This window comes from Tupaia chinensis, unplaced genomic scaffold, assembly GCF_000334495.1.
Source record: "Tupaia chinensis unplaced genomic scaffold, TupChi_1.0 Scaffold000104_1, whole genome shotgun sequence".
Lineage (NCBI taxonomy): Eukaryota > Metazoa > Chordata > Mammalia > Scandentia > Tupaiidae > Tupaia > Tupaia belangeri.
In genome coordinates, this window is record NW_006159568.1 from 806,380 (window position 1) to 818,253 (window position 11,874).

Here is an 11,874-nt window from a genome sequence, read left to right on the forward strand (position 1 = left end):
CAGGAAAGGAAAAAAGGCTTCATCTTGGCTGCTGGATCCTGCTTGGCTGCAGTAGTGGCAGGATCCTTTCCAGCAGGCATCCGGGTTTCCCTCCCTGGTGAAGCACGACGCCAGTGTGCTTAGCTCTCCACCCTGTGGCAGGTTGCACTTCCCCTCTGTCTAACTTAACGGCAGCCCTGCTGGCTCAGAGCTCAGGTCTCAGCTTCTGTAAGACTGCAGTTAAACACTGTTGTTTTATTTTTATTTTTATTTTTATTTATTTATTTATTTATTTGCATTTTCACCTCCCCTTGAAGTAGTCTCCAGCCACAGTAAGCTGCCTGTCTGGCAATCCAAATGATCTCTCCTGGTTCCCACCCTTATTTTTGTTAGTGTGAAAAGGCTGCATAGGGCGCATGCTATGGAGAGGTTTTTTTTGGAGAGGTTTTCCGCTATAGGACCCGTGCGCTCGCCAGACAGACAGAGAGAGACAGAGAGACAGAAAGCGAGAAGTCACCCCCTGGGGGGATGGCCACGCTGCAATCCCTTCTCCTCCATTCTCCTCTCGGGATCTTGGGCACGCATGAACACGCGCCCAGCGTGAGTTTTAAGCCACCGGGTCTGGGAAGCGAAAGCAGTCGACTACATGGGAGTCCAGCAACATAGCCATTACGCTAACTGCTGGTCCCAAAAGGGTGCATAGGTTTTGAGTTATTTGTTCAGAACCTATTTTCTCCCCACAACTACTGTCACTTTTTAGCACATAATTTTGCAGAAGTTTTCTTTTATTCCAGTAATGCCTATATATTTTACAATAGAAATTTCAGTGCTCGGGCCCTGAATGTGGCAGGTGACACACTGAAGATTATCCAATGGCTTTCCTAATTCCTTGCCCACTAAGCCACCATCTGGTCATTGCATGGCTTCCCAAGTACTTGCCTACAGAGAAGAGTGCATTCGTTTGCCAGCCTAAGCATCCTCTAACGTGTATGTGTATGTTGCATTTCTCACTGTTAATTTAAAATTTGACCTTTTGCTTACATATCACTCTTTTTGAGCCTGGCTGATGAGCTCTGCCTCTGATAAAAGGAACTGGCTTCAGTGTGCTGACAGAATTGGGTACTCAAGCTTGCAGGCTGAGGGCATAAGGCCGAGGAGTTCACTCAAGCAGATACTTCTGTGAACCTCTTGGCAGCTGGCTAGACCTGCTCTGGTGACACATCTCTGTACCTCTGAGGGCCGCGTCCCCTTGTCTCATGACAATAGACCACGCACGGTGAAACCTGAGTAGTTTCACAAAGCAGCAGAGTGTAACAGATAAGAGCCTGGATGTTACAGCCAGAATGACTAGATTCGAAGCCCGGCTCCCTAGCCACTGAGTGACCTTGGGCAAGTGACTCAACTTCTCTGTGCCTCAGTTCTGTCACCTGAAAAATGGAGATAATAGTATCTATCTCATAGGTTGTAGATGACATGAGATTATAGTGTAAGTAAATGACTTGAAACAATGCCTGATACAAAGGAAGTACTATAAATATTTCCAATGTTGGGACCAGCAGTTAGTGTAATGGCTATGTCGCTGGACTCCCACGTAGTCAACCGCAGTTCGAGACCCGGACTCAGTGGCTTAAACTCACCCCTGGCGTGTGTACTTGCGTGCCCAAGATCTTGAGAGGAGAATGGAGGAGAAGGGATTGTGGCGTGACCATCCCCCCCTGGGGGGTGATTTCTCGCTTTCTGTCTCTCTGTCTCTCTCTGTCTGGCGAGCACATGTGCCCTATAGCAAAATCTCTCAAAAAAAGAAAAGTAAAAAAAATTTTCCAATGTTAATATTAGAGTACTAATTTGTATCTTAATAATTCATTCATGTAAGTTACTAAAAAATTATTCATTTATTTATTTTAATTTTGACCAGAGACACAGAGAGAGACAAAGAGAGAGAGGGACAGTAAGAAAACAAGGCATTAGGTTTGGGACTTGAACTGTAGTCGGCCATGTGGGAGTGTCCAGCGCCTTAACCACCAAGCTACCTGCTGGGCCCTACCTGCTGGCTTTTTTTTAAAAAGACTTATTTATTTAATTTTATTTATTATTATTGTTATTTTAAAATTTGCTACAGGGCATGCACACTCACCAGAGAGAGACAGAGAGAGAGAGAGAAAGTGAAAAAGCCAGCTGCCAGGTCCAGGACTCAAACCACTGTCAGTCATGTGGGAGTCCAGTGCCTTAACCATCACACCACCTGCTGTCTTATATGCTATCCTATTTTCTTTTTTAAAGAATTACTTACTTATTTAATTCCATTTGTTATTATTATTTTTTAATTTGACCAGGCAGAGACAGAGAGAGAGATAGAGAGGGAAAGCGAGAAAGCAAGCTGCCAGATCCGGGTCTCAAACTTCAGTCAGCCATGTGGGAATCCAATGCCTTTAATCACCATGCCACTCACCAGCCCCTTATATGCTATTCTAACAATCACCACATGAAGTTGGGCAGATATTATTCACCCTATTTTAAACTCAAGGCATAGACATGATGTGTGATTTTCCCATGATCATGAAAGAGTAGAGGCTAAAAAATATGTTTGTATTTTATGAAGAACCATTAGCGAAGACATGGAACAGTATAATACTCAGATCTCCTCACTTAGAAATCCACATAATAAAGTATTTGGGATTTCATATCTAGGAAAAAAATATTTCCTGAAGAATTCAGATATGTCATCTTTTTTATTAACCTAGCAATAAAAATTTTATAATTTATCTTGTTACCTTGTTTACTCCAAATGCAAAGGTGCCGTAACCATATCTTCAGAGTTCCTGTCATTCTATTGTGTCGTCAGGAAAGTCAAGACGTATTTTTCTATTGCAGAATGACTTATGTCCAGACGACCCAATATATGATATTTCCTTTTGAGAGTCCCATGACATGTATTAGGCTTTAGGATATTGACTTCAAATTGGTTTTGGCGAGGCAATCTTTTATTATGGGATATTCTAAACATATACAAAAACAAAATTTTTTTGCCACAGATTTTTTTTTATTGTGCAAGAAACTGAAAACTATAAAAATAAAAATAACACTGGTTTTACCTCCAAAGAATGTGCAGTTTATTCAGAAATGTATGAAGTATGCATTATGCAATATGCAGCCTACATTCTTGAGAGCTTGTTTGGAGGTTGTAGCAGGGGAGCGCAGCTACTCGTATACCCTTGACTGAAGAAGGGTCCTCCTCTATCGGGGGTGGTCGTCCTCTTTGACCGAGCGCGCAGCTTCGGGAGGGACGCACATGGAGCGGTGAGGGAGGAAGGGGACACCCGCCTAGCCAGCCAGATCAGCCGAATCAACCCTGGCGATCAATGGGGTGACAGATGTTGCAGCCAGATTGCCCTCACATCCTGCAGCCTACACTCTTTACATCTAGCATGACACAATAAACCTCGTAAGAGTGTTAAGCCAGGAAAGCATTTTAGTCTTGAAGGTTCTATGGAGCAGGTAGCATGGAACAAAATTTCAATAGCTTTAAAACATGATTACATGCTTATTATGGTATCTTCCCTGCTCCTCCAGCCCAATTGTAATAACCATCTGTAGTTTATATTTGCAGTGCCTAAACATTTCTCATTATTGTAATTTTCCTGTCCATTCATTCATCTTCTAGATCTTTAATCAATTAATAGTAGGTGTAATATGGTTATGTATACCTTTCCATAAGACTTCTTAACCTCGGGACCAGCAGTTAGTGTAATGGCTATGTCGCTGGTCTCCCATGTTGTCGACTGCGGTTCGGGTCCTGGACCCAGTGGCTTAGACTCACTCCAGGCATGTGTGTGTGCGTGCCCAAGATCCCGAGAGGAGAATGGAGGAGAAGGGATTGCAGCATGGCCATCCCCCCTGAGTGGTGATTTCTCTCTTTCTGTCTCTCTGTCTCTCTCTGTCTGTCTGGCGAGCACACGCGCCCTATAGCAAAAACCTCTCCAAAAAAAAGAAAAACAAAACAAAACAAAACTTCTTAACCTCAAGAAATATTTTTGCAGATCTTGACCCAGCTTACAGTATAAGTCATTTAATGTGTAATATAGTTACTTAGCATTCTTATACAGGACACCATGTGAGCTAAGCAAGCCATATATAAAACATCATGTGACTGCAGAGCAAGAAACTCAATTGTATCAGTTTACCCAGGGAAGAGTGGGGCGAACTCACAGAAAATGAAAAACCTACAGAATAGTGGATGAGGAGACTACAAAAGGTGTGTGGAGAAATGGAATGACAGTATAAATTTATTTTGATGCCGAACTCTTTTTGAAATCCATGCACAATTTTTTCATAACATGCATCTCCAACAAGTTTTGGAAGACTCCCTTATCCGACCAGAATGCCAAGCAATCAATTTATATTAGGAATTCTGTATTCTCCATAACTACACTTTAAGTCTATGCTAGCAAACACACACATGCACTACGGTCGAAAAGGCGGATACCGATGGGGAAGGGTCAGAGTTGCCGAGTCCTGAAGGGACATTTCCTCCATAACAGTTGAGGACATCTGGCACAGATTTTTCATGTACAGACACAGGGATTGAGGTCCAGAGAGATGAACTTGTTCAAGGTTGTCCAATAAGGGAGACCTGGAACTGTTATTAGAGCATTTATTTGAATTCTGTAGTCCTGTTGCTGACACTAATTCTGATCTCTGCAGGGAACAGAAAAAACACAAGCGACAGAGAACAGGAAAAGGAAATCAAAGAGGCAGAAAGAGACAACAAAATACAGAACTGAAGGTGGAGCCTCAGTCACAAACAGAAAAGGAAGTGATGGAGAAAGCACTGGCACCTACAGAAAAAGAGAATGAGCCACCCGGGGGTGTAACTGAAGCCCTTCCTTCGGCAGCCTCTCCCACAAATGCTGCGCCTGAGGAACTTATTTCTGAAGTACATGAAGAAAGCATTATTTACCAGAAAAAATCTTCTGAGAACCAAGAAAGAGCAGTACCAAACCATTCTTATGAAATATGCAAATCTATGGCTGAACTTGAAGACTTTTCTCCAAAAATATGCCAAGAAATAGCTGTGCTTCGAGACTATTCTTCTAAAGTATGCCAAGCTATGGCCAAACCAGAAGACCTCTCTCCAAAAACATGCCAAGAAATAGCCGCACTTCAAGGCCATTCTCCTAAAGTATGCCAAGCTATGGATGACCCTGAAGACCTCACTCCAAAAATATGTCAAGAAGTAGCTGTACTTCAAGATCGTCCTTTCAGAATGTGCCAAGCTATGGCTGAACCTGAAGGCCTTGCTCCTAAAATATGCCAAGAAGTAGCTGTATTTCAAGACCATCCTTTCAAAATGTGCCAAGCTGTGGCTCACCCTGAAGATCTCAGTCCTAAAATGTGTCAAGGAAAGGCTGTACCCAGAGCCCTTCCTTCTACATCATCTGAAGATGTAACAGACCCAGAAGGAAGGTCTCCTGAATCAGGCCCCCAACCAGATGTGCCTAAGGGCTATGATATTGACACTTACCAAAACCCAGCTGAACCAGAGCAATACAATTCTGAACCAGACCAGAGAATAGATGAGAATGAAAACTTATTTCCTAAAACACAAGAAGAAATAGCTGTACCTACTGACCTTTCTGTAAAAACATGCCAAGAAACAGTTGATTCTGAATACTTTCCTCATAAAATATATAAAGAAATGATTGTGCCTAAAGTCCCCTCTGATAAAACAATCCAAGAAACACCTGCGCCTGAAGAATATTCACCTGAAACATACCAAGAAACTTCTAGGCCAGAAGCCTGTTCACCTGAAATATACCAAGGAACACCTCAGCCTGAAGAATGTACAACTAAAATGTACCAAGAAACACCTCAGCCTGAAGAATGTTCACATGAAATACACCAAGAAACACCTCAGCCTGAAGAATGTTCACATGAAATACACCAAGAAACACCTCAGCCTGAAGAATGTTCACATGAAATACACCAAGAAACACCTCAGCCTGAAGAATGTTCACATGAAATACACCAAGAAACACCTGGGCCTGAAGACCTCTCTACTAAGACACATAAAGATAAGGAAGTTGCTAAAGAATCCTTTCTGGACCCATACCAAGAAACAGGTGGACCCCAAGACCAGCCTTCTACAGCACATCAGGAGGATGCTCATAGCTTTCCTCAAGGTAGGAGCTCTTTTGGGGGGACAATTTAGTGATAGTGCCATGTAAGGGGGGGGGTTCCTCATTTATAATTATAGCACCAACCTAGGTATATTTCCCTCAGAGTAATGATTTACAAACTTCTTTGACAATCTACATTTTTTTCCAGTTATCTCCAAGAGTACTAGTTATTGGCTACTTTCAAGTAAAAATATTTCTCATGCAACCAATGCTGGTTTGGGCACATTTCCAAATAATTAAAAGAAAATAACTGAAAGTGCAGATACGTATGATTCTAGTATGTAGTATTTATTTTAGGGTGCTACAACCAGTGAAGAGAGATTAATCCAGTCTGGAATGAATTATGTGTAGAATATTTTAAAGGAAAATTAAGTTTAGATGAATAAGAAAGTTTGAGAGTAAAGTTTTTCTAAGAAATTTAACTTTTTCTAGTAAAATAAAGGCAAGTGACTTCATAGTGCAAGGTGCCAAGGGAGATGCATAAGTATAAAATATATGATCCTCAGGGCTAGCAGGTGGCATGGTGGTTGAGGCACTGGACTCCCACATGGCCAACCGTGGTTCAAATCCTGGACCTGATGGCTCATTTTCTCACCTTCTCTCTTTCTCTGGTCAAATTAAAATAAATGAATGAATAAAGAAAATTATACACACACACACACACACACACACACACATAACCTTCTTACTATGGAACTCATACAGTTTATTGGGTTTACTAAAATCTTTCAATTTCAGTATTTGGTTTGGAAAAGCTTTTTTCTAAGCATAGCACTTAAAAAAAAAAACATAATTTAAAAAAGTTTGCTATGAGCACATGCACTCTCCAGGGAGAGAGAGAGAGAAAAATCACCCCTTGGAAGATGGCCACACTGCAATCCTGTCTCCTCCAGTCTCCTCTCTGGGTTTTGAGCAGTCACACTGTGGGGATGTAATTTTGGGTGGTGAGAGGGGTGACTGGGACTCGAACCATGCAGTTGGCTATGTGGGATCCAGTGTCTACCACCATGCTACCTGCTGGCCCCCTAAGCATGAAAATAATATAACCTTTCTTTAATTGACTTGCCTCAGGGATATAACTGAGGCCCTCAATGCTATTTGTACAATACTGTAGAGAACCAGATGGTGACAGGTAACACAACTGGACCTACACAGGAAGGTTCCAGGTTCATGGTTCAGGGCCTCCCTCTACATACTGGGGGCACACATGTGTGTCTATGATGCAGTCTGGCTGAGACTGGGATCATAGTTTGGGACCCTGTTGGAGGTGCTTGTCTCTCTTTTTTTCTGTTTTTCTCTCTCAGAGGAAATGGATTAATATACCTGAAAACAAAACAAAACAAAAACACCCCCCCCACACACACACACACACATCCCAAGAATATGTATGTGTGTTCTTTGAAGAAAAAAAAAGGAAAGAAATGGGACAATTCTCTCAGACCTTCTTTGTCCCCAAGACACTCCCTTTCTTCCTTCCTTCCTTCCTTCCTTCCTTCCTTCCTTCCTTCCTTCCTTCCTTCCTTCCTTCTTTCCTCCCTCCCTCCCTTTCTTCCTTTCTTTCTTTTTCTCTTTCTTTCTTTCTTTCTTTCTTTCTTTCTTTCTTTCTTTCTCTCTTTCTTTCTTTCCTTTCTTTCCTTTCTTCCTTTCTTTCTCTTTCTTTTTCTCTCTCTTTCTGACTTGTTTATTCAATTTGATTTATCATTATTATTATTATTATTATTATTATTATTATTATTATTATTATTTTAATTTGGACAGAGAGAGAGAGAGAGAGAGAGAGAGGGAATGTGAGAAAGCAAGACACCAAGTCTGGGTCTTGAACCACAATCTATCATGTGGGAGTCCAGTGCTTTAACTATCATACTACCTGCTGGCCCCAGGACACTATTTTCTAAGGAAAGCCCTGTGGTACTTTATTTGCTCTTTCTCCTAAAAGATAAGTGCAATGAAGACATGATGTTACTTGAGTCTAAGTAGATTTTGAGGAAATAGTTTAAAAGTATGCATTTCAGTAAAAAAAAAAAACAGACATATGAGTGAACAGATGGGAGTCCCTTGCTGGAGAAGTAGCTCTAATCAACATGGTGGCCTAGTTTCTAACAGTTTAATTCTAAACCTAGCAAGATCAATGTGGGCAATTAATTATGCTCATTTTATTTTTGATTTTATCTTTTTTTTTTTTTTTTGCAAAAGTAGTTTTCTCTCACCAAACAAATGGGATTAGCATTTTTCTGCTTATTATAAAGTAATGAATGTTCACTGTAATAAATTAAAGCAATATGTAATTGACTGTAGAGTAAAAGCCTACTCTGAACCATCTCCTGTTACCAATTCCCAGTGTTGAGATTGTTTTGTTTTAACAAATGAAATACGACAATACATTCTGTAATTTATTTTTTCTATTTACAATACGTATTACAGGTACTTTTTTTGTAATTCGTTTTTTTTTTTTAATTGTCAGAAGGTACATGTGCTCACCAGAGAAAGAGGAAGCACCCCCCACCCCCCATGGGGTGGTTGGTCAAGCTGCAATCCTCTCCCCTTCTCCATTGTATTGGGATTTTGAGCATACATACACATACCTAGTTTTTCTTTCAAGCCACTGGGCCTAGATTCGAACTGTGCAGTCAGCCAGAGGGATCCAGTCTCCTTAATCATTAAGCTACGGGCTGGTTCAATATTATAGGCATCTTTATGACATCTTTTGTAAGAACCGCATAGTATTACTGTTGTATATATTTACAGTAAGTCATTCAACCAATCCCTACAATGATGAATACTTCTGTTACTGCTAAGTTTTACTATTACAACAATGTTCAATGAATATCATTGAGAGTAATGTTTATTTGGCATTTTTCTATGTGCCAGACACAGTATTAATTATCTTATGTGAATTATTTTGTTCAATGTTAAAAGCCAGATTGGATAAAAAAAATCTCCATGTTATAAATAAGGAAAGTAGGGCACTGGAAGCTTACATTTGTCTGATTATTTCCTTTGGATCAAACCCTAGAAGTGGAATTGCTGGGCCAAAGAGTACCCACATTTAACATTTGGATACCTGTAGTCAGACTGATGTCCAGAAATGCAGTCAGAGTTTATATCAGTACCTTCCCCCATACCCTTGACAGCACTGCACAGGATGACATTATCTTTGCCTCTCTGCTAGGTGAAAACATTAAAATGCAAAGATAGGAGGCTGTATAGTGTTAATAGCAACTGAACCCATGTAGGAGAGATCCTGGGTTCACATCTTGAGAATCCTCCTGAGCGTGCATGAGCTCCCACAGGAGTGTCTATAACCTGGACCAGCTGAGACCAGAGGTAGATAGTGGCGTGAAGACCCTGTTGGGGTGCCCCCCCTTATTCTCTCTATTCCTTTCTCTCAAGGAAGAAATAAGTAAATAAACTTCTAAAAAATATTTATTGAATAAATGGGCAAATATAGCACAGTTAGAATTTTAGAGGGGCTAGAATATTTAGTCATGAAATGTACTTTGAGAGACAGAGAGAGCGAGCTAGGGAAAGTGAGAAATCACTCGGGGCATGGCTATGTCACAATCCCTTCTTGGAATTTTGGGCACACATACACACCTGTCATGTTTTTTGAGTCATCGTGTCTGGGACTCAAACCATGGAGTAGGCCTTATGGGGATCAAGTGCCTTAACAATCCTGCCACCTGCTGATCCAAGGTTTCAAAAACTATTATCCTATAACATTTATGGTATTTAATTTTATTCTTTTTTAAAAAAGAATTATTTATTTAATTTTATTTATGCATTCATTTAATTAATTTTTTTTTAATTTGACCAGAAAGACAGAGAGCGAGAGAGTGAGAGAGGGAAAGTGAGAAAGCAAGCCACCAGCTCTGAGACTTGAACCGTGGTCGGCCATGTGGGAGTCCAGCACCCTTATCCATCACGCCACTTGCTGGCCCCAGTGGTATTTAATTTTATTCTATTTTTAATTTGCCAGAGTGCATGCGTGCTCACTGGCAAGACAGAGAGATGGAGAGACAGAGAGGGAAAGTGAGATAGCACCTCCCATGGAGGATGGTCATGCTGCAATCCCTTCTCCATTTCTCCCTCCTTTCAGGATTTTGGACACAGTTGCACACATGCCTAGCATGTTTTTCACACTGCCAGGGCCAGGACTTGAACCATGCAGTTGGCCATGCAGGATCCAGTCACCTTAACCACCATACTACCAGCTGACCCTGGTATTTTATTATCTAAATCTTTAAGCCATCTGAAATCTATTTCTGTGCACAGTGTGAGGTAGGATCTTCGTGCCTGGTGTGAAGTAGGTACACAAATAGATAATCAATTATCCCGGTACTCTTTATTGAATCTATTTTTGTATTTTGTTTGATTTTACAGAAACAAAAGAAAAACTCAAAGCAGAAGAGCCGGAAATACCAACAATTCGGAACATTTCTCAGGAGATGCGTCCAGAAAACGATGTCTTTAGTTATGTTTTGTTCTGACAATACTCAGCCATAAAGTTGGAATCTGATGAAATGTGTATCTTAATATTTTATGTGTATTTTTTCTGAAATATTGGAGAACGCTCAACAATGTTCATTAATATTTTAACTTTGTCTTTTTTCCACTTATATGCAATGTCTGAAATAGAGAACTAACATTTTTTAGGTTCTACTCACAGACAATATCCTGTTACTGTGTGTGTGTGTGTGTGTGTGTGTGTGTGTGTGTGTGTGTGTAGGGGAGAAGACTGGTGGAAAAACATAAGTAAGGAAAGGGGAGGGTTGAATTACTGATTTTTTTCTGATTTGATTAATTCTTAAGAGTGGATAAGTGATTAAGTATGAACACTTAAAGTTTAGGGGGAGTCTATAGTTTTCTTGTAAACTTTGCTCAATTATTAATGTAACAATAACATCATGATTCTATTTAGGCTTTTGTTGTCTTCTAGTTAATTTTAACAATTCTTATTCTGGAACTCCTTAAAAAGTAATTTGGAGTGATGAATGTAGTTTACTTTTGAATTTGAATCTTGATTTTCTACTTGTACTTTTAAAATATTGTATTTGTTCAGAATATATATTAAATCGTTATTACATATTTAATTGTGTGAACTGTAGTAAGCACTGTGGGGGTGGTTAGTCCTTGCCCACCAGAAGTTTAATGTTATGGGGGAATAAAACGAATAATTACAAAAGTAAATAGTAAATGCTAGGACCATCTGAATAGTAGATACATCACAGTGAATGCTCACTTTTTGCTGGGGTGGGTTGAAAAAGTAAAAAAAAAAAAAAAAGTACATATAAGTAGAGCCTTTATTTATTTACGTATCTATCCATTTACTTGTGATTTTCAAGCCACGGTGTCCAGGATTTGAACTGTGGTTGCCCATATGGGAATTCAGTGTCTTAACCACCATACCACATGCTAGCCCCCCTGAGTGGAGCCTTAGCCATGACAGATGTAGGAGGTTTGTATGCCTAAGGAGAGCACTATTATTGTGTGACACAGAAAAGTGCGAGTTTGATATGTTCAACTGAACTGCATGCAAACTACGGTTACTGTGGGGTCACATGGAACAGTAGGTTTGCATAGTAAACATCTTTTTTTTTTTTTTTTAGGGAGTTTTTTTTGCTATAGGGCGCGTGCGCTCGCCAGACAGACAAAGAGACATAGAGACAGAAAGCAAGAAATCAATCTCCCAGAGGGGATGTTCACGCTGCAATCCCTTCTC

At 40.3% G+C, this 11,874-nt stretch overlaps 1 protein-coding gene across 8 annotated transcripts in view; it reads left to right on the plus strand.

Annotated features, from left to right (window-relative positions):
* The window catches only part of HEMGN (hemogen), a 22,238-nt gene extending 10,993 nt beyond the window's left edge, over positions 1-11,245 (plus strand). For all 8 annotated transcript variants that reach the window (XM_006143709.2, XM_006143705.2, XM_006143702.2 and 5 more), the window contains 2 exons: positions 4,681-6,158; positions 10,536-11,245. In XM_006143709.2, coding sequence (XP_006143771.1) covers positions 4,681-6,158; positions 10,536-10,642 — 1,585 coding nt within the window. In that variant the 3' untranslated portion in view covers positions 10,643-11,245. The remainder of the gene's footprint in view (positions 1-4,680; positions 6,159-10,535) is intronic.
* Positions 11,246-11,874: the final 629 nt, after the last annotated feature.